The sequence below is a fragment of the Dendrobates tinctorius genome, unplaced genomic scaffold (genome assembly GCF_039654945.1).
Source record: "Dendrobates tinctorius isolate UK_male_01 unplaced genomic scaffold, ASM3965494v1 ptg000044l, whole genome shotgun sequence".
In the NCBI taxonomy this organism is placed as follows: domain Eukaryota; kingdom Metazoa; phylum Chordata; class Amphibia; order Anura; family Dendrobatidae; genus Dendrobates; species Dendrobates tinctorius.
The window spans coordinates 6939125-6963013 of record NW_027361712.1 but is presented as its reverse complement, the minus strand read 5'-3'; the positions used below and the strand labels follow the sequence as shown (position 1 = coordinate 6963013).

The 23889-nt window shown below is 45.8% G+C and overlaps 1 protein-coding gene across 1 annotated transcript in view; it reads left to right on the top strand.

Moving 5' to 3' along the window:
- Positions 1–23889, top strand: part of LOC141089046 (hippocampus abundant transcript 1 protein-like) — a 75738-nt gene that overhangs the window by 41893 nt on the left and 9956 nt on the right. Inside the window, exons 4-5 of the mRNA XM_073575316.1 lie at positions 22738–22865; positions 22978–23092. Of these exons, the coding sequence (XP_073431417.1) occupies positions 22738–22865; positions 22978–23092 (243 nt within the window). The remainder of the gene's footprint in view (positions 1–22737; positions 22866–22977; positions 23093–23889) is intronic.

The following is a 23889-nucleotide window of genomic DNA, read 5'->3' as shown; positions in this document are numbered from 1 at the left end:
GGGGCTTGTCACATCTAAATATTTTAAAGCTTTATCACCTATAGGTTAAATTGGGTCAGTACCATGGATTGGTGGATCAGGATTGGCATCAAGAGAGTTAGAGATACCATTTAGGTCTGTTCTGAAGAACTAGGACTATGCAGTATCAACTCCAGATGCATTACGTTTATTGGCGATGCTTTTTCCAGCATACTCTTATTCATCTTTATTTAATCTGTTATAGTTAACGCTAACTAAGCAAGATATCTTCTCATTTAGTGAATTGTGGTTCATCTTTTGCACTTTCATATGACTTGTACTGTGTTGGGAGGTGGGATGTGTTGTATTTTTGTCTGTAATTGTTCTTAATTTGAACAACTTTCAATAAAAAGAATCTGATTTTTTTCTCCTTCGCCTCATTGGGGGACACAGGTACTGTGGGGACACAGGTACTGTGGGTGTATGCTACTGCCGCCTGGAGGCTTGACACTAAGTGAAAAAAAGAGGTTAGCTCCTCCGCCGCCGTATACTCCCTCGCCCCGATTGCGGGCGGAAATCAGTTCTTGCTTAGTGTCCGTTGGAGGCACACGTCTGTTTTTCTCCAGACTTTTTTTTTTTTTCCCCATGAAAATGAGACAGGGGCGACGGACCCGAATGAAAGGGTCCGATCTCCCCAAACCAACAACGGGAGAGCACGTGCGAGTGTCGCCTCCACTTATCCTCTCTTGCAACGTGGGACATGATGCTGGACTTAGCCCTGACCACCCTAAGGTATTGAAACCCTAGGCTGTACAGAGGTACAAGCATAGTCCGTGCGGCCCGCACTGCTCCACCAATGTTAAACTGCGGTGCTGCAAGGCGGCGGACGGTCCCTCTCCTCATCCCTGGAGGGAAAGACGTAGCTAGGGTGCCCGCACCGTCCTATATGTGGCCCCCCCCTCCCCTCCCCTCTACCTGAGCTGGGGAGCTTTAGGAGGATGGCCGGGGAGGACTCCTGCAGCAACGTCCACAGGGCTGGAGCCCTTAGCCTTTTCATCGGAGGTCGGGGCAGCAGAAGCCGAAGAGGGCACCCCCCGTCGCGCACGGCGGCGGGTCTGCACGTCCAGCCATGTAGCCTCGGCCTGGGACTCCGTGGGAGGTGGGTCCGCCCCCCCCGTCACGGGCAGGCACCGTAAATCGAGCCTGCGGCTTCGGCCGGAGCTAGGCCGCGGGCGGAAGTCCCGCCTCCTCCTTCCTTGCGTCATTTCCGGCGGCCTGCCTCTTGTGGCCTGGGCGGGCGCCGAAGAAATTGAGCCCCCGGCTTCGGACCAGCGCCTGGCCGGAAGTACCGCCCCCGGAACGCCTTCTGCCGACAGCCCGCCCCGCAGCTGTGGCGCGCGCTTCCTTGAGCTGGAGCAACGCCCGTCACGTCCAGGACACGTGGGGGCGCAGGTCTGAGGTAAGTGCTGCCCGAGATGCCATGTTATGGGAAATCGAGGAGTGCCCCCAGCGGTCTGCAGTGCTAATGCCTGGCAGATACCGCATGTCCGAAAAAGCGAAGACGCACACATTTCTATACGCTGCATGCTTCTCTTGTCGGGCCGCTTTTCCGCGGGCGCAGAGCAAGCGATTATGCGAAGTCTGCGATTCCAAACGCGCCCAGGAGCCCTCCCCTGCGATCGGGCCCAGTGTATCAAGTCCCCCAGAGTGGGCCCTATCACTGTTGCAGTCCATGGCGTCGCTTACGAGAGCAATAGAGTCCCTTCGCGCTCCAGATAGGGGCAGGGACAGTGGCTCGCCTGTCTTAGAGGGTCCTCCACCTCACAGGAGCCTCCGGCCTGCAGGGGCCGCTCTCACTCCAGACAGACATGGGGGAAATGAACCCACACGGCGTCTCCCAGTCCATCCGGTGCCTTGGCATCCGTGAGTTCCGCTTCTCGCTCTCCATCACCAGTGGTCGATAGCGAGCAAACCTCAGATTTCGACTCAGACGAACCCCTTGACCTAGATACTCCAAGGTGTAGTGAAACAGTGGACAGCCTCATCGAAGCCATCAACCAGACTTTGGGGATTGAGGATGATTCCACCTTGGCTTCATGCCATAAGGTGGCATTTAAGCGAGTTAAGCGGCCTCATAGAGTATTTTGCACTCACCAAGAGTTCGAGGACATAGTGCAACGACACAGGGAACGGGCCAGACAGACTCTTCTCGGGTCCGTTAGCCCCGGATCTCTGTAAAAAATGGACGGAATCCCCAACGGTGGATCCACCCATGTCACGCTTGGCCTCTAAGACCCTGTTATCCATACCTAGTGGTTCTTCTATTAAGGATCCCACGAATCGTTGGCTCGCTCAGTATTTGAGGCATCAGGGTCAGCACTCTCTCCCTTGTTCACGGCAACGTGGGTGGCCATGATTTCTTGGTCAGAATCATTAAACAAAGCCTTGCAGGATAGGGACCTACCTGCAGAAGTATCAGAGATCGCGAGTCAGATCGCTATGGCTGGGGATTACTTGATCAATGCATCTTTGGACGTCGGCACTTGCTGCCGCTAATGCAATTTCCATTAGGAGAGCTCTATGGTTAAGGACATGGCGGGCCGATTAAACCTCCAAGAAGTCCTTGACTTCTCCAAATTATCAGTCCGGCTGCCTGTTCGGGAAGAAGTTAGATCAGCTCATCTCTTCCACAGGAGGGAAGAGCGGTTTTCTCCCTCAACAAAAGGTCAAACCGCTGTTTCATCACCAGTTTCAGGCACGTTTTCGGGCCTTTCGCAACCCCGGGTGGACCACAGCAGCCAATTCCGCAGCTTCTTGTCGCCCCAACCAGGATAGAGATCGATAGGTCTCATATAGAGCCAACCCGTTGGGGAGAATGCGTACTAACCAATCCAGGGCGAGGGGATCCAGGTCCTAAAGATCTTCAGCTAAATGACTCGAGGCATTTGCCAGGCGACACCAGCAAGGTAGGCGGCCGCCTACTCTGGTTTCGCCACGTCTGGCTCACAGTCGCACACGACACATGGGTAAAAGAGCTGGTGTCCTCAGTGTACAAAATAGTTTGTCAGGTATCCCCCAAGACGGTTTTTTCTTTCCCGTCTTCCCAGGGTAAGGGCTTTGCTAGGAGCCATCGAATCGCTCCAGCGCAACGGAGTCATTATTCCCGTGCCAGAACACGAAAAGGCTCATGGCTTTTATTCCAACCTATTCGCGGTCCCCAAAAAGGACGGGACTGTCAGACCTGTTTTGGACCTGAAGCTCCTGAACAAATTCATCAGGGTCAGACATTTCCGGATGGAGTCTCTCTGTTCAGTCATATCGGCCATGGGGCAGGGAGAGTACTTGGCCTCTATCGATATCCAGTACTCCTATCTACATATCCCCATTTTCCCTCCGCATCAAAGGTTTCTACACTTTGCCATCAACGATCTACATTTTCAGTTCGCAGCGCTGCCCTTCGGGCTAGCCACCGCCCCCAGAGTGTTCACAAAGGTCATGATAGTCGTCATGGCCATCTTGCACTCTCGGGGCATAGTCGTTTTGCCTTACTTGGACAACCTCTTGGTCAAGGGCCCTTCAATGCGGGCATGCGAGGAAAGTGTCAGCATCACAGTAGATGCTTAGGGTGGTTGGTCAACGTGAAGAAATCGTCCCTTGTGCCAGCTCAGAGGATTTCCTTTTTAGGGATGATCTTCGACACCTTCCGAGGGTTGGTAATTCTCCCTCAGGACAAGGCCCTAGCACTCCGGCAGGGAGTCTGGACACTTCACCAACCAGTCCCTCATACCATCCGTTTCGGGATGAGGATTCTAGGGAAAATGGTGGCATCAATGGAAGCGATACCGTTCGCCCAGTTCCGTCTTCTCCCCCTGCAGCACGCCCTCTTGTCATCCTGGGACAAGAAGCCTTTCACGCTCGATCGCCGGTGCCAGTTGTCCTCTCAGGTCAGACAGTCACTCGAGTGGTGGATAACCAGTTCCTCTCTGCTTCAGGGGAAACCCTTTCCCCCAGATCATTGGTTGGTGGTGACAACCGACGCCAGCCTCCTCGGCTGGGGAGCGGTTTTTCGCCAGCACACGACCTGCGGGGACCACCGTCTTTGGGAGGCACGCCTGCCGATCAACTTGTTGGAGATACGAGCAATCCGGCTGGCTCTGCAACATTTTCATCACCTTCTAGCAGACGCGAGCAATCCGGCTGGCTCTGCAACATTTTCATCATCTTGTAGCAGGCCGCCCCGTCTGGATTCAATCAGACACCGACACGGCAGTGGCTTAAATAAATCATCAAGGGGGCACCTGCAGCAGAGAAACCATGCGCAAGGTGCCCACGTTTGTTGCTCGGTCCAGGGACCCGAAGGCAATTGCTGTAGATGCGTTGGTTCTGCCATGGAACCAGTTTCGCCTCCCATATCTATTTCCTCCGCTGCCACTACTCCCGAGGGTCATCAAGAAGATCAAAACAGAAGTGGTTTCAGCGATTCTGCTGACTCCAGACTGGCCCCGCCGAGCGTGGTACGCAGATCTGGTGCAGCTGCTCGCCGACGTCCCTTGGCGACTGCCAGAGCGCCCAAATCTACTGTCCCAGGGCCCGATCTTCCACCCGAGCTCAGGGGCCCTGTGTTTGACGGCATGGCCGTTGAATCTTGGATTCTAACCCAGGTGGGGTTTGGGCATGAGGTGGTCGCTACAATGGTTAGCGCCCGGAAGCTGGCCTCAGCACGTATTTACCATCACACCTGGAAGGTTTTCTTTTCTTGGTGTCAAGGCTGCGGTTGTGCTCCACTGAGCTTCTCTATTCCCAACATCTTGGCCTTTATCCAGTCTGGCCTAGACTCAGGGTTAGCTCTAAGCTCCCTCAGGAGATAGATATCGGCTTTATCCATCCTGTTTCAGCGCAGAATTACTACCAATTTGCAGGTGAAGACTTTCATTCAGGGAGTCTCCCATTTGGTACCTCCCTATAGGGCACCCCTGGATGCCTGGGACCTTAGCCTGGTCCTAAGCGTTTTGCAGGAAGCCCCATTCGAACCGCTACAGGATGTCTTTGTTGTACCTGTCCTGGAAGGTGGTATTCCTGGTAGCCTTAACTTCTATCAGGCGGGTCCCGGAGCTGGCGGCCCTATCCTGTCGAGCCCCGTTTCTCACTTTCCATAAGGATAAAGTGGTTCTCAGACCAGCTCCCCCTTTTCTGCCGAAGGTCGTTTCCTCGTTGCACATTAATGAGGATATTGTCTTGCCCTCTTTTTGTGCAGCACCGGTGCACCGTGTGGAAAGGGCTCTTTACACGTTAGACCTGGTAAGAGCCCTTCGGAGGTACGTGTCATGGACGGCACCCTTTCGTCAGACAGACACGCTGTTCGTGCTCCCCGAAGGGCGCAGGAAGGGGCTCGCTGCCTCAAAATCGACCATAGCCAGATGAATTTGTTTGACTATTCAGGAGTCCTACCGCATCAGAGGTGCGCCGGTTCCAGCAGGGATCAGAGCACACTCTACTCGGGCAGTGGGCGCCTCTTGGGCGCTTCGGCACCAGGCTTCGCGGAACAGGTTTGCAAGGCAGCGACCTGGTTCAGCCTGCACACATTTGCCAAACATTACAATATCCATACTCAGGCTTCAGCGGATGCAAGCCTGGGTAGAAGGATTCTCCAAGCAGCGGTAACGCACCTTTAGACAGGAGGTGCATGTAGCTTGGATCGGTGAGTCAACTTCCCACCCAGGGACTGCTTTAGGACGTCCCACAATACCTGTGTCCCCCAATGAGGCGAAGGAGAAACATGGATGTTTGTGGTAAACTCACCGTAAAATCCTTTTCTCCGAGACGCTCATTGGGGGACACATCACCCACCCTGTTAGCCATTTGGCTCTTGTTTGTTTAATTAATATGCATTTTCGTTTGATATTAGGATGTTTTTTTTTTTCTGGACATGTTACCTGCATTAAGGCTGATTTTTGTTGATCTCCTACTGCTTTTGCACTAAACTGATTTCCGCCCGCAATCGGGGCGAGCGTGTATATGGCGGAGGAGGAGCTAAACTCTTTTTTTCACTTAGTGTCATCCTCCAGGCGGCAGTAGCATACACCCACAGTACCTGTGTCCCCACAGTACCTGTGTCCCCCAATGAGCGTTTCGGAGAAAAACTCACTGTAAAATCCTTTTCACAAAAATCCATGATTTTTTACAGCTCAGTACCCCTTCTAGATGAATTCTTTGATGGTTCTAGTTTCTAAAATGGGGTCACTTGTGGGTGTTTCTGCTTTTTGACTACTTGTGGGAATAGTGCCACATTCAGAAGAAAGTGGGTAACATACTGCAGGGTCCACTTTTTTCATGTTACCTCTTGCAAAAGTGAAAAATTTGGGGCTAAAGCAAAAAAAATAAAAACTAAACATTTTCAATATGATGATCTAATGTTATCAAATTCTGTGTGGTACCTGTGGGTTCAAAATGCTCACTATACCCCTGGATAAAATCCTTGAGGGGTGTGGTTTCAAAAATGGGGTCTCTTGTGGCGGTTTTCTGCTGTTTGTGTGCCTTTTAAGATGCTCTGCAAATGCGACATGGAGCCCGCAATCTTTTTCAGTTAACTTGGTGTTCCAAAATTCAAATGGTGCACCTTCCCTTCCGAGCCCTGGCTTTTGTCAAAACAGGTTTCTGACCACATGTGGGGTATCAGCGCTCTCAGAAGAAACTAGGTGGCATATCGTGGGGGTCTGTTTTCTTGTCCTATTCCTTGCAAAAGTGACATAATTGGGAACAATACAACATTTTAGAGGAAAAGTACAATTTTGTTTTTCCATTCCACTTTGTACTAATCCATGTGCAGCACCTGAAGGGTTAAGAAACTTTTTGACATCAGTTTAAATTATTTGAGGGGTGCGTTTTTTAAAATGGCATCACTTTAGGGGAGTTTGCAATATATAGGCTCCTCAAAGTCCATTTACATCTGAATAGATCCCTAAAGAAACAGGTTATGTAAATATCTTGGGAATCATAGAATCATAGAATCGTAGAGTTGGAAGGGACCTCCTGGGCCATCTGGTCCAACCCCCTGCTCAAAGCAGGATTCGCTAAATCATCCCAGTCAGATGTCTGTCCAGCCTCTGTTTGAAGACTTCCATTGAAGGAGAACTCACCACTTCTCGTGGCAGCCTGTTCCACTCATTGATCACTCTAACTGTCAAAAAGTTTTTTCTAATATCTAATCTGTGTCTCCTCCCATTCAGTTTCATCCCATTGCTTCTAGTCTTTCCTTGTGCAAATGAGAATAAAGTTGAGCCTTCTACAATGTGACAGCCCTTTAGATATTTGTAGACAGCAATTAAGTCTCCTCTCAGTCTTCTCTTTTGCAAACTAAACATTCCCAAATCCTGCAACCTTTCCTCATAAGACAGGGTTTGCAGACCGGTCACCATTCTGGTCGCTCTTTTCTGAACTTGCTTCAGTTTGTTGATGTCTTTTTTAAAATGTGGTGCCCAAAACTGGACACAATATTCCAGATGAGGTCTGACCAAAGAGGAGTAGAGGGAAATAATGACTTCACGTGATCTAGACTGTATGCTTCTGTTAATACATCCTAGAACTGCATTTGCCTTTTTTGCTGCTGCATCACACTGTTGACTCATATTCAGTCTGTGATCTATTAGTATACCCAAGTCTTTTTCACATGTGCTGTCACTTAGCCCTATTCCTCCCATTCTATATATGCTTTTTTCATTTTTATTGCCCAGATGTAGTACTTTGCATTTCTCCCTGTTAAAAACCATTCTGTTAGTTACTGCCCACTTCTCCAGTTTATTTAAATCTTTTTGAATCCTCTCTCTCTCTTCTCTAGTATTAGCTATCCCTCCTAGCTTTGTGTCATCAGCAAATTTAATCAGTTTACCCTCAATTCCTTCATCTAAATCGTTGATAAAGATGTTGAACAATACAGGGCCCAGGACAGAGCCCTGTGGTACCCCACTTGAGACATTCTTCCAACTGGATGTGCAGCCATTTACGACCACTCTTTGGGTCCGATCACTAAGCCAGCTATGAATCCACCTAACAGTTGCCTTGTCCATTCCATACTTAGTCATTTTTTCAATAAGGATTGTATGAGAGACTTTGTCAAATGCTTTGCTGAAGTCAAGATATACTATATCTACAGCATTTCCTTGATCCACCCAATCAGTGATACCGTCATAGAAGGAAATTAAGTTAGTCTGACATGACTTATTAGTTACAAACCCATGCTGACTCTGTTTGATCACTTCATTCTTATCCAGGTATTGACTTACATGTTGTTTAATAATTTGTTCAAAGATCTTTCCTGGTATAGAAGTCAGACTCACCGGCCTATAGTTGCCTGGGTCCACCTTCTTCCCCTTTTTGAAGATAGGAACAACATTTGCTCTTCTCCAGTCTTCTGGCACTTCTCCTGTTCTCCAAGAATTTTCAAAGATTATGGAGAGTGGTTCAGAAATTTCTTCTGCTATCTCCTTCAGTACTCTGGGGTGTAATTCATCTGGACCTGGAGACTTGAATTCATTTAGGTTAGCTAAGTGTTTCCTCACTATCTTTCTGTTTATAGATATCCTGGATTCTTCTATTCCCTTAATAGGACAGTGAATAACAGTTGGTGTTACATTTCCTTTCTGAGAGAAAACAGATGCAAAATAGGAATTTAAAAGTTCAGCCTTCTCAACATCCTGTCTTACCATTTCATCATTTTCATCCTGTAAAAATCCTATAGCATCTTTGACTTTTCTTTTACTTTTGACATATCCCCAAAATCCTTTATTATTGCTTTTGACATCTCTTGCAAGCCTCAATTCATTTTCAGCTTTAGCTAATCTGATTTGTGCTCTGCAGATTCTGCAGACAGCATTATATTCTTCTTTAGATATGCCTCCCTCTTTCCATTTTATAAACATTTTTTTCTTCCTTTTTAGCATGTGCTTAAGTTCTGTGTTCACCCATCCTGGTTTCCTTAAATGCTTCCTATTCTTCCCTCTTTTCGGAATTGTTAACAACTGTGCTTTGAGAATTTCATTTTTCAAGATTTCCCATCCTTCCTGGACATTTTTGTCTTTAAGGATATCCAGCCATTGGATTCCTCCAATTATCTTTCTGAATCCCTTAAAATCTGCCTTTCTGAAATCTAACCTTGACGTCTGAGTCTTCACAGGTCTTCCGCCTCTAGTTATCCAAAATTCTAAAATAGCATGGTCGCTACCTCCTAGGGTTCCAGCCACTTTTACCTCCTCAACCATTTCCTCCCTGTTTATAAGGATTAGATCCAAGGTAGCAGTTCCCCTTGTTTTCTCCCCTACCTTTTGGAAGATAAAGTTGTCAGCAAGAGAGGATAAGAATTTCCTTGACCTGTTAGTTTTGCCTGAGAGAGATTCCCAACAAATGTCTGGATAGTTGAAATCTCCCATGACAACTATGTCATATTTTTTGGAGAACTTGGCCATTTGATGCATAAAGAGTTCATCCATATCATCAGCTTGCACAGGCGGCCTGTAGTAAATGCCTACAATGGTGTCCTTTCCATTGTTCTGTCCTTGTATTCTTACCCAAACAGTTTCCACAGAACTCCCAGTCTCTGAAGCTTCAATCTCTGTGCAGATATATGCGTTTCTAACATACAATGCAACACCCCCTCCTCGTTTATCAAGTCTGTTTCTTGCAAATAAGTTGTATCCTTCTAGTCTTGTATTCCAATCATGTGTATCGTCCCACCAAGTTTCAGTGATTCCAATGACATCATATTTCTTTTCCTGTGTTAGTAGTTCCAATTCTCCTTGTTTGTTGCCCATGCTTTGTGCATTAGTATAGAAACATTTTAGTTTGTGATTGGTTTCTCTTTCTCCAATATTTTTATTAATTAGATTCTTTCGTCTTTGTTCTTCCTTTCCACTTCTATTAGCAGAGTTCTCAATAGCATTTGTCAGGTGTATGGCTTTTTCTGGTCTTTTGCTTCCCTTCCCATGTTGTTCTAGTTTAAAGCTCTCCTTACAAGTGTAGCAAGGCGACTTCCAAATACATGCTTTCCAGTCTTCGTAAGGTGCACCCCATATCTAGCAAGTAGTCCATCGTATAAGTAGTTCACTCCGTGATCCAGAAATCCAAATCGTTGCTGACGGCACCATCGACGTAGCCAGTTGTTCACCTGCAGAATCTTATTCCACCTCCTTTTTCCATGGCCATCCACTGGGAGGATGGAAGAGAAGACCACCTGCGCTCCCAGTTCTTTCACTTTCTTGCCTAAGTCTTCAAAGTCTCTGCAGATGGTTTCCAGGTCGTTTCTTGCGGTGTCATTTGTCCCCACATGTAGTAGCAGGAATGGGTAGTCATCTGTAGGTCTGAAGAGTCCTGATATCCTGTCAGACACATCTTTAATTTTTGCACCTGGAAGACAGCACATTTCTCTTGAAGTTATATCCGGTCTGCAGATAGCGGCCTCAGTTCCTCTCAACAGGGAATCCCCCATGACCACCACTCTCCGTTTCTTCTTCACAACATTTTTCTTTCTCCATCCAGGAGGACTCTGAAGGCGTACAAGGTTGCTGTTTGTTGGCAAAGTCTTATCCTGATGTATTTCTTCATCATTTTCCTGCGTGAGAGCCTGGTACTGGTTCCTGAGAAGTATGGGTGCTGACTGCCTCCTGATCCTCCTGCTTCTCTGGGTCACATGTCTCCATTCCTCTGTTTCTTCAGGTGCACTTCGAATTTCTTCTCTTTCTGTAACATGAAGAGATAATTCTGCTCTGTCCAAGAACTCTTCACCTTCCTTAATGATCTTCAACGTAGCCAACCTCTCTTCGAGATTTTGCAACTTTTCCTCCAACAGGGACACAAGCTTGCATTTGTGGCATGTGAAGTTTGGCTTTTCCACTGGTAAGTCTGTGAACATGTAGCAAGAAATGCAGCTCACCAAATGGCTCCTGGCCTCTTCCATCTTGAGATTTCTTAAAAACGATGAAAGATGAGCCAAAATTCGACGCGCGGTTTTTCCGATTTCCTCTTTTCAGCTGCAACGGCCAAAACCCAGTGATCGTTGAGCTCGCGGAGACTCTTCACTTATCCCAGAAGGCACTGGGAATATGCAAATGATCTCCTCAAGACTCTTCCCCTGGTTTTCCGATTTCCTCTTTTCAGCTGCAACGGCCAAAACCCAGTGATCGTTGAGCTCGCGGAGACTCTTCACTTATCCCAGAAGGCACTGGGAATATGCAAATGATCTCCTCAAGACTCTTCCCCTGGTTTTCCGATTTCCTCTTTTCAGCTGCAACGGCCAAAACCCAGTGATCGTTGAGCTCGCGGAGACTCTTTCACTTATCGCAGAAGGCACTGGGAATATGCAAATGATCTCCTCAAGACTCTTCCCCTGGTTTTCCGATTTCCTCTTTTCAGCTGCAACGGCCAAAACCCAGTGATCGTTGAGCTCGCGGAGACTCTTCACTTATCCCAGAAGGCACTGGGAATATGCAAATGATCTCCTCAAGACTCTTCCCCTGGTTTTCCGATTTCCTCTTTTCAGCTGCAACGGCCAAAACCCAGTGATCGTTGAGCTCGCGGAGACTCTTCACTTATCCCAGAAGGCACTGGGAATATGCAAATGATCTCCTCAAGACTCTTCCCCTGGTTTTCCGATTTCCTCTTTTCAGCTGCAACGGCCAAAACCCAGTGATCGTTGAGCTCGCGGAGACTCTTCACTTATCCCAGAAGGCACTGGGAATATGCAAATGATCTCCTCAAGACTCTTCCCCTGGTTTTCCGATTTCCTCTTTTCAGCTGCAACGGCCAAAACCCAGTGATCGTTGAGCTCGCGGAGACTCTTCACTTATCCCAGAAGGCACTGGGAATATGCAAATGATCTCCTCAAGACTCTTCCCCTGGTTTTCCGATTTCCTCTTTTCAGCTGCAACGGCCAAAACCCAGTGATCGTTGAGCTCGCGGAGACTCTTCACTTATCCCAGAAGGCACTGGGAATATGCAAATGATCTCCTCAAGACTCTTCCCCTGGTTTTCCGATTTTCTTTTCAGCTGCAACGGCCAAAACCCAGTGATCGTTGAGCTCGCGGAGACTCTTCACTTATCCCAGAAGGCACTGGGAATATGCAAATGATCTCCTCAAGACTCTTCCCCTGGAAAAAAAAATGAAAATTGCTATTAAACGTTTAACCCTTCTAACATCCTAACAAAAATAAAATGACATTTGAAAAATGATGCAAAGATAAAGTAGACGTGTGGGAAATGTTATTTTGTACAGTCTGACTGACTGACTGGTTTAACCCCTTAATGACCGTCAATACGTCTTTTAACTGACCTGAGATATAAGAGACTAGCATCCCCATACAAGTAACAATCCAGCAGCTGTCGGCTGTACATTATAGCTGACAACTTGCTGCATCAGCCACGATCAGTGTTGTCACTGTCCATATCTGTTTAACCCCTTAGATGCTGCTGTCAATAGAGACTACATCATATAAATGTTTAAAAGAGTGTGGCTTCTCCCTCTTTATCCCTATTGACACCCTGAGATCATTATTGTGTAGTCTGGATGTTTGCCATGGCAATTCACTAGCAAATAGCGGCCTTAAGGTACTGTCACACTTAGCGATGTACCAGCGATCCCGACCAGCGATATGACGCGGTCAGGATCGCTGGTACATCGCTAAGTGGTCGCTAGTGAGCTGCCACACAGGCAGATCTCGCCAGCGACATCGCTGGGGACGGGGATCGCTACTTACCTGTCACACCAGGCGATCCTGCGTCCTCCCGCCCGGCTCCACGCGTCGCTCGTCCTCACAGCAGGAAGCGCCGCAGGAAGCAGACGACGAGAAACGGTCCTGAACGTTCTCGCGCGATCAGCGATAGCCAGCGGGGGAGCCGTCGGAGGTAAGTATCACACACAGCGATATCGCTAGCAATATCGCTATAACGTCACTAGTTATAGCGATATTGCTAGCGATATCTCTTAGTGTGAAATGCCCTTTAGAGTCTGCCGGCTATAGTAGTAACATGTTCAAAAGTCAGTGACAATTAGGTAGTGAAAATCAACTTTTTCATTCCTATCATGCCACTTTGTATTAATTCCTGAAAAGCATCTGAAAGGTTAATAAACTGTCTGATAGCAGTTTTCAGTATGTCACAAGGTGTTGTTTTTAAAATGGTATAACTTTCGGGGCTTTCCCAATATATAGGACCCCTAATGTCACTTCAAACCTGGATAGGTCCCTAAAAAAATAATTTTGTAAATTTCCTTGAAAAAATGAAAAATTGCTGCTACATTTTTAAACCTCCTGAAATGCTAACAAAATAAAGAACAATTTTACAAATGGTGCTGATGTAGAGCAGACATGTGGGAATTACTATTAATTTTTTGCTATGGTATGACTATCTGAATTAAAGGGATAATCATTCAAAGTTTGAAAATTGCTATTTTTTTTTACATTTTTGTCAAATTTCTGGTATTTTTTATAAATAAACACAAAACATACCAACCTAAATTTACCATTATCATAAAGTATAATGTGTCACGAAAAAACAATCTCAAAATCAATGGAATTTGTTGAAGCGTCCCAGAGTTATTACCACATAAAGTGACACTGGTCAGATTTTTAAAATTTGGCTCTCTCACTAAGGGGTTAAAGATATAAAGATTGAAAGTTGTGAATTTTTCAAAATATTTGACAAAAATCTGATTTTTTTTTTTTTTCACAAATGCAAAACATATCTACTTAAATTTACAACTTAACATAAAGTACATTGTGTCACGAAAAAACAGTCTCGGAATTACTTGGACATGTCGACACATTCCAGAGTTATTACGACACAGTGACACTGTTCAGATTTAAAGAAAAGAAAAAAAAAAAGGCCTGGTCAGGAAGGTTGAAATTGACTCGGTCACTAAAGGGTTAACTGGGGCTTTATTGATGCGCCAGTTACAAAGGAAAATGGCCAACTACAATGACAGTGACCCAGATCAGCTCTGCAGGGACCTATCACGTGATCGCCAGGTCCTACAGAAGCAAGGACTATGCAGCTGAAGAAATAGGGATAGACATGGTAACATGTTCTCTCCAGGATCCTTCCCTTGTCTGACAGCTGAGCCCCTGACCTCCTGCTAGCGTGCAGGAGCTCCAACCCTGTGGTTGTAATTTTCAATAGCGTGGGGTTAAAGGCCAGGATCAAGTTCTGTAAATTTATGGCGCTTGGCTGTTACGAGGTTAAGATTCTCCAGACCCCCGACCACAGATCTGAAGACGCAAACTAACAGCATTGCAGATACCTGTGGGACCTGACTCGGATACTCTGCCGTGATAAAATCCTATTCTGCACATTTGATGGACAAGTCCGGTGGACAGGCCTATCCTATGGCTGGAAGATGTATCATGGTATATTTGCAGGGAAGACTGTCAATCACTGAGTAGAATTGCCCAGAAGGGATTTAGTAAATGATACCCTCCATTAACCTACACAGCTCTTTTTGCTGGAAACCATTCTACCACACATAGACTAGCCTGTTCCCCGTTCTTTCGACAGGCTTGCTTTAAATGAGATTTTTAATTTGCATCCCAGGTTTGAAGTATCCCGATCACCGGTGTTAAAGTTCAACCTATTGATGTCTGACCGGATGGTTATCAACCCTCCAGTGCTGTGTGGTATAGAGTCTGATGTGTGTGATGTCTCACGTTCTGTAGTGGAGTTCAAAGGACTTTTAGCTCTGATCAGGCGGATAGCTGTAAGAAGACTGTTCTCGTACTCCATAAAGTGGTGTGGTTGCTCTCTTGTGGTTGCAGAAGTCAGACCTCCACCCTTCACATATTGATGAACTGTCCTAGGAAATTGTGGTCCGTGTCTAACAGCACTTGATCCCTAGATCAATGTCCTCTGTAAAAATTTTGTATCTATATGTTCGTAAAAGTCAAATCTATCAAGAGATAAAATTATTTTGATAGTACATAAAAGCCAAAAAGCTCTCATGGCTTTGTCAAAGGAAAAAGTTATGGCTCTTGAAAGGGGAAGAAAAAACGAAAGCACGAAAATGAAAAATGGCAGCGTCCATTAAATGACTAAAATACAAGTTATTGTGAACTTTTCCCCACAAATCTATATATCAATCTGCTTTGCTCCATAATATCCATACTCCCTCTCAGTTAGGGCTGTGTGTATGGCTAGACGAGTTCCTTGTAAGATTTGGGGGGGCTCTGAGACTGGCCACCTAGTTTTGGTAAATGTATACACCGACACAGCACAATATAGAAGAGATACATGTCGAGTCAATCGAATACAAGGAAGAATAAATGTGTAGGACTGGAGTAGAGTGTTTGGTAGGAGCTTTAATAAGGCTGTTTGGGTATTTTTCTCTTAATATTGTGACAGCTTGGTAGTGGGCGCTCCTGTGGGTGCCAGTTGGCTTCCACAAATATGATCAAACATGTATGCCCTTTAAACTATGGTTTGGAAATGAATTCCGAGCCGGATTGTCGCAACGTTGTATTAGTTGGCACGAGAGATTTTGCTGATAAATAAGGTTTGCTGTGAATTTGTCATCTTTCCCCTCAAACCTCTGAAGGATGAGATTTCTTATTTCTAATTCCTCAGTCTTGTTAGTTGACAGAGGGCTTTTCCTATCGGTGCTTATAATCTACCATAGAAGGGGGATTGAGACAAAAGAAGGTTTGGGGGGATGTGGGATCAGTCTATACCGGACTGGTTTGTAATCTATATCCATAGAGACACAAAGGTCTGCTGAGACGCGTAGATTACAAATTGTATGATTACTTTAGAAAATGGAATAATTACAATAAAAGACATTAGCTGATACAAGGTGTTTGCTCTCCTCCTCTAAGAGCAGCATGATCTAGAGAAAGAGACCCTGATTCCTGTGATGTATCACTTACTGGGCTGCCTACTGCAGTTTTGATAGCCCCGCTCACCACTGATTGACAGCTCTCCGTGTACACTGTGAACAGAAAAAAGCTGCCAATAAGTGGTGAGGAAGGGGTTAGACAAGATCATAAATATGGAGGACTACATGGCTGGATGTTTATTAGTCCTCTAGTGATGATTTTGTTACTTTTTTTTAATCAATATTCAGCAAGTAATCCAGAACGGTAAATATTGTGGAACACATTCCCTTTTTAGTACTGCAGTATTTCACTTTTCCTGGGGGTCACATCTTGGTGAACTATAACCTATTACTGGCTACTATAAATGTCGGCAAGCCTTTTATACAAGCGGTGATGCAGGAGCAGCCAGGTACTGCCAGTAATAAGAGGATATACCTGTCACAACATTGTATGGGAAGACAACTTCCGACATCCCTGTAGCCAGAACGTTAAGTACCGTGTATACTAGCGTATAAGCCGAGATTTTCAGCCCATTTTTTAAGGCTGAAATCCCCCTCTCGGCTTATACGCGAGTCATATACCTGGGCGGGGGAGGGGGAGCGCGGGTGTCAGATCATACTTACCCCCCCCCCCCCAGCGCATCTCTGCAGCCCCCTGCTTCTCCCACGGTCTCAGACTCCTTCCTTCAGTGGTCACTTGGTACCGCTTACTAAAATCATGAATATGCGCATATTCATGACTTTAATGAATGGTACCTTGTGACCGCTGAAGGAAGGAATTGATGCCAGAGACCGTGGGAGAAGCGGGGCTGCAGAGACCACTCCAGGAGGGGGTAAGTATATGCGATATTCACCTGTCCCCATTCCACCACGCGCCGCTCTGTGCTCCACATCCTCTGGCTGTGATGTTCAGGTTAGAGGGCGCGATGGAGTAGTTAGTGTGCACCACGCCCTCTGCCTGAACAGTCACTGACAGAGGGACCTGGAAGACAGAGCGGCGCTCAGCGGTGGAACAAGGACAGGTGAATATCACAGGTGCCTGGGACCCTGAGCCAGCGGTGACACCGGCATCTGTCCCTAATAGCGCACGAGTGTCCTCGCCTGCTCAGGACACCGGCACCTGGCCCCCAGCGACGAGAGGTCAATGTCTTTTTTTTTTTTTTTTGCTGCAACAGCAGCAGCATACGGGGCATAATCTATGGAGCAGCATATGGGGGCATAATCTATGGGGCAGCATATGGGGCATAATCTATGGAACATCTTATGGGGCCATAACCTCTATGGAGCAGCATATTTGGGGCATATTATTCTATGGAGCATCTTATAGGGCCATTATTAACCTTTGTGCAGCATTATATGGGGCATTTTATTCTATGGAGCATCTTATTGGGCCATTATTAACCTTTGTGCAACATTATAGGGGGTGTATTTTGTATGGAACATCTTATGGGGCCATCATGAACTGTATGGAGCATTATATGGGGCTCTTGATTCAGTATGGATATTCAAAAACATTTAACCTACTGATGTCTCAATTAATTTTACTTTAATTGGTAGCTATTTCTATTTTTGAAATTTACCAGTAGCTGCTGCATTTTCCACCCTAAGCTTATACTCGAGTCATTAAGTTTTCCCAGTTTTTTGTGGCAAAATTAGGGGGGTCGGCTTATACTCGGGTCTGCTTATACACGAGTATATACGGTAATTGGTAGCTAGTGGTCCCATAGAGCTCAAGTAGAAGTGATAGTAACTAGTAATGAGCGAACGTGCTCTCATCAGGTGTTATCTGAGAATGCTCGGGTGCTAACACAGTGTCTTCGGTGTTCGGATAATTTGTTAGAGTCCCCGTGGCTGTATGTCTTGGCTGTTTGACAGTCGCAACACGAGGGATAGCCTAACAAACAGACAATCCCGCATGTGTTGCGGCTGTCGAGCAGCCTCGAGACATACAGCCGTGGGGACTCTAACATATTATCCGAGCATGCCGAAGACACTCGATTAACACCAGAACATGCTCGGATAGCACCTCATCACTAATAGTAACCTCTTCCCCTAGTAATGTCTTTCAGTGATTGTGGGCAGCTAGATTTCGCTGCCGGCATAACCTGGTTATACTTACATTAGTAGACATCCCTAAAGCAACAGCTAGTCAATGTGTTTTTCCAGTGAAATATCTCACATTGGAGAATCGAGACCAAAGTGCCTGGTTGTATTACCTGTAACTTGAAAGCCCTGTCTGTTGGAATTCTTTTGTTTTCTAAAAAATGTCACCCTTTTATAGAGCTGTTTTCCTAGACTGTGCCTTGCTTGTGTCGCTTGGTTCGGGGTGTATACACACACTAGGTCAGTGGATTCATGCACAAGACTGGGTATCAGCCTACATTCTCCGAAGGTCCCAGCACAATGTGGATACAAGACTTGTATGAAGTTTGAGTGTAATTTATTATTTATTTCCAGCTATGGATAAATGGATTGTTTCCACATTTAAACCTTGTTGTTTTTCGCAAGAAATCTGTAGCAATACATACAGAAAATAATGACCAAACATTTGTAGCCTACCATAAAGAAGGGAAAAGGGGAAGAAATATTACACACCCAAAAGTATGTACAAGGTATATTCAACATAATTAAAGGAGTTATTTTTGGTTTTCTTCTCCTATGGGACAGAGCAGTTCTTTCTCTCCCACTCTGCTCTGTTGACAGGACGTCACTGCTGACGTCATACTGATTAACAGTCGGCTCCCTGCGGTTAGGCAGCAGGAAGCCAGTTGTCAGCTGTGCTGATAGGAAGTGTGGAGCCAGCTGTCAAATTGAGGATTTGCTGGCTGTCCATCAACGTGACATTCCGTCGAGAGAGCGGAAGAGAGAGCTGCTCTGTTGATGTGAGGTCAAAGAAATGTTACTACCTGAACTGGGAGAAATGGTTGCAGGGCAGAACAGGCATGTAATTGGCAACTACCTGCAAGTAAGTTCTTAGACCCTTAGGAAAAACAACATCAAACCCTGAATAAGGGTTCCTATACATTTACTATACATTTACCTTGCCAAATCAGATCTCATACTTTGCACTGACGAGAGCCAACAGCTCGAAACACCGTGTCTGCAAATTGAGATTCTGATTTGGCTTGTATCCTAAGTCATACTACAAGACTCGTTAAAGGGTTGATTGTGACTTGTAGGATCGCTACTACCAATAGGTGGCGCTGTAGAGTAAAAGTCCTCTTTCTTTCTGAAGAGGCAATTTGCATATTATTTACCCAGAGGAGCATTGCATGGCGAATAAGTCTCCTTACCTTGACAAGCCACAGCTGGCAGCATGTCACTCTCCGCAAGGAGAAACCTTACTTCTTATACATTTACCGTGTTTTTGCGTCCCCAATAGATTTCTATGGGGTCGCAAAATCGGCCCGCAAAAATTAGTCGGAGTGCCGTATGGCCGTGAGGGCCGTATTTGCGGCAGTGAATAAAGATAGTCTGCTCGATCTTTTTCACGGCTTACGGACACGGCCCCCATTGAAAATCAATGGGGCCGCTTCGGTGCACCGTCCCTTCCGGTTTTGCGGAATGCCGTTTTTTTTTCCAATACTTCTTTCATAGTATTGGGAACCTGAAAAACGGCGTTCCGCAAGTTTTTGCGGTCCATTATTGCGGCAGACTGTGAAAATTGTGGCGGTACAGCCCGCAAAAAAGGCCCGCAGTAACGGGACGCAAAAAACCCTGTAAGTGTAAAAGAAGCCTAACCCCTTTATAGCGTAAGTAAAATATAGAAATCCTGAAGGAATCTACCCAAGATAATCTTGTGCTCATGTTATAAGATCTGTAAGTAATTACCGTTCCAAAGAGACAGAGAAATCGTCAATATATGTATACAATAATAACGAGAAATGACAAAATAATATATAAAATGGATGAAAAAGGATGACTGTAGCTGAAGCGTGAGCCAGCTCTCTCCTGTCCCCAGGGTGTGAAATGGTGTATGAAGAGTGATAATGATAAAATTTCACAGGTATACTCCTAAGTCGCCGGTAGGGTCTGCATTGTTAAAATGACGACGTAGGCGCCAAGACTGAGGCCTGTGCCATAGCTTATGTCATTAGGGTCAGAAAAGAGAACGTGTGAATCTTTGTTTGAAGCCAAGTAAACAAGAAGATGCATAGCTAATGTCCATTTCAGTAGCCCGATAAAGTACTATGGGGTAAAAGTGACTCTTAGTGGCTTAGGAACAAGAACTTTGATAATAATGAATTATACAGGGCCAACATATTCCGCAGCGCTTTACAATTCGGCAGTTCATACACAACAGTCATAAGTAACAAAGTTGAAGGTAATACAATAATTAAAACAAAATAATGACGTCCCTGCCCGTAAGAGCTTCCAATCTACAATGAGGTGTGGGTGACACAAAGTACAGGTGTGTATTTACAATGATGGTCCAGCCATCTTGAGGGAATGGGGGATAGATAAAGGCTGCATGAGGTTGTCGCCAACCAATATTTGTAGTGCTTTTGGGTGCAGTGGGGTTTGATGGAGAATATTGTTCAAAGAAATCGTGAATATGTAAAAGGACTTCGATTAGGAAACGTGATAGGCCACCTTAAACAATGTGTTTTTTGGGAGCTAAAACTGTGTAAGTTGCGGTTAATCCTAATTTGTTGGGGTAGAGCAGTGGTCTCCAGCCTTTCTGACCTTGCGAGCCACATTCAGCTTAGACAGAAGGTCGCGAGTCACATTCCGCACTGAGAGAGCGGTGCGAGCCACATCTAGCTCCCATCTCCTTCAAAGTAGTGTCAACCAAAGCCCCCATTACAGGTATAATGATAACCAAAGCCTTTCCACAGAAATCACTTCAAAGCAGTACACTGAGATCCAGGGGTTCCCACAATAACCCCCATTCAGTATTCTCCCATCAAGGACTCCCAACACACTGTCACATCCAGCTTTGAGCACCTCCTCTAACAGGGAGTACCATCCTCCAGCGTACCATACCTAAAACATCTCTAAACCCCTAAGACCAGTAAATATGCAACCAGATCTGCCTTCAGTGCAGGGCTACTCACAAAATTCACCATTTTGAGATGTACTCTTCATACCTGTTTGCTAGACCTGGACCTAATGCACCAAGCTGGCAGACAGTCGCGAGCCGCAATTCATGGGCCCGCGAGACACATGTGGCTCTCGAGCTACAGGTTGGGGACCCCTGGGGTAGAGCATTCCAGACGATTGATGCAGCTCGGGAGAAGTCTTGGAGCTGGGAGGTACGGATTAGTGCGGACGTTAGTCGAGTCTCTTGCGGTGCGTGACAAGCAGTTAGGCCGAAAAATAGAAATGATGAAGGGGGATGCCGCGTTGTGGAGAGCTTTGTGGGAGAAAACAAGCAGTTTAAATTGGATCCTATAATGTAGGGACAATGACTGGCATAGAGCAGAGGCGTCCGAGTACTGATTTGCCTGATAGATGATCCTGGCTGCTGCATTAAGGATGGACTGCAGAGGGGAAAGTCGAGTGAGGGGGAAGCCAGTTGATAGATTACAGTAGTTAAGGCGGGAGTGGATCAGGGCAACAGTGATGGTTTTTGTTGTTTGCATGGTGAGAAATGGGTGGATTCTAGAGATGTTCTGTAGGTGTATGCAACAAAAGCGGGCAAGAGATTGTATGTAGGAGGTGAAGGAAAGATTGGTGTCAATCATAACATCCAGACAGCGCACCTGCTGCTTAGGCGTTAGGCTAAGTTCACACGTTGCGGTTTTGTCGCGTTTTCGCGGCGGTTTTAAACTCTCGATTTTGCCGCGTAAACGCAAATTAATAAGCATCCCATGCAATCCTATGGGATTCCGCAATGCTGTGCTAATGCTGCGTTTTTTTCCGCGGCGGAATCGCTTCGCGGTAAACGCAGCATTCTCAATTTAGAGGAATCGCGGCGATTTCGCCCACATAGGAATGCATTGTTCTTATTTTCCACATGTGGCTGTGCCCACCATGCGAAAAGTAAGTAGAACATTTGCGGATGGTACCTGCGGTCTGGAGGAGAGGAGACTGTCCTCTGGGCTTTGGGTACCATATTCCTGTAAAAAATAGAATTAAAATAAAAATATTGATATTCTCACCTTCCGGCGTCCCGCACAGCCTTCCCGCCTCTCTCCACGCTCCCAGTCCCAGTAATCCTTTGCGAGAATGACCGCGATGACATCGCGGGAGTGCGACGTCTCGTGGTCATTCGCGATGACGTCGCGGGAGCGCGACGTCTCGCGGTCATTCACGCAAAGGATTACTGGGACCGGGAGCGTGGAGAGAGGTGGGAAGGCTGCGCGGGACGCCGGAAGGTGAGAATATAACAATATTTTTTACATTTTATCTTTTACTACTGATGCTGCATAGGCAGCCTCAGTAGTAAAAAGTTGGTCACACTTGTCAAACACTGTTTGACGAGTGTGACCAACCTTTCAATCAGTTCTCCAAGCGATGCTACAGATCGCTTGGAAAACGCTAGCATTCTGCAAGCTAATTACGCTTGCAAATCGCTAGGTTTTTCCGCGGGAAAATCACGGGAATTTAAAATGCGATTTTCCCGTGGAATGGAATTCCGGAATTCTCACGGTAACTTCCACTAGAGTTCCGCTATGTGTGAACGTAGCCTTATGGTGCCACACATGGACAGGGAGATGTCAGCTTTAGGGAGGTCAATAGATAGTGGTAGATAGACATCATCCTAAAATAAGAGCCAGAAGCAGAATCCTGGACACACAGGGATTCCTCCAGCCCTGAGACTTGTAATCTACTGCATTTGTCTGACTAGTTCCCCTCTTACAATGATTTCCAGGTTACTAGGAAGTAGAAAGCAATGCTGAGACTATTTCCACTGCTTCTACGAATAGGTCTTTTTATACCTGTATTTGTACTCTGAGAACATTCATTTGTGGTTTTCTTGTATTCTTCAGGGCTTCCTGTCATTTATGTGTGCTCCTCTCATCGGTGCTCTATCAGATGTTTACGGGAGAAAGTCTTTCCTGCTTATAACGGTATTCTTTACCTGTGCCCCTATTCCACTAATGAGGATAAGCCCTTGGTAAGTGAACGTGGCACATGATGGCAGATGCCAGCATACAGTGGGACCACGTAGAATGGGATTGGTGGGGGAATGTACAGGTGTATGACATCTATCCCTTTTCTCCCTGCAGGTGGTATTTTGCAATGATTTCAGTGTCTGGAGCATTTTCTGTTACATTCTCTGTGATTTTTGCCTATGTTGCGGACATTACACAGGAACATGAAAGAAGTACAGCGTATGGATTGGTGAGTGTCCTTTTCTATTGGTATCCTGTGTCTTCTAAGAATATCTGTTATTTGGTTTCTTGAAGTTTCAGGAAAAGGAGAAGATATATTGATTAGTTTCATCACTTTGTTTAGGATGTCTTTGGGGTTATTTTTGCAGATTTTTTGTTTTTAGGGGAGATAAGCTGCTGCCAAAGGTGCCTGGCAGTGTCTCTCCCTGTTTTTGAAACCAAGAACGCTCAACCTAGAGCCCATGCGTATGTGGGAGTCGGGTGACTTCTGTCTAACTGTTCGGCAAACTGCTGTCTACTATATGACCAGTTTCAATTTATTCTTTTTAGCGTTGGCAAAAAGAAAACAAAATACAGCCATCAATAATACAAATAACCAATCATAAATATAGTGTCCTAAGATAAAAATGAAAGTGCAATGTGCAAAACATCAAAAAGGTAGTACAAAAAATCATGAAAAAATTGCAAACGCAGAGCCCAATGCTCATATAATAAAGACAATAATTCACTAATTATTAGCCTAAGGTGGCCAAACAGGACCTAACCATAGAAAGAGGCAAAAGGGAAAATAACTTACTGCGTGCAAAAGTGACCCAAAATGTCCCCGCCGCCCCGGGGTGTTTTTGACCATCTTTTTGATGTTTTGCACATTGCACTTTCATTTTTATTTTGGGACGCTATATTTATGATTGGTTATTTTTATTATTATTGATGGCTGTATTCTAGCACTATTGCACTTTCTATATGGCTATTTTGTATCTTACATAAGGTTTGGATTGTTATATTTTTATGCATTTTTGCATTTCT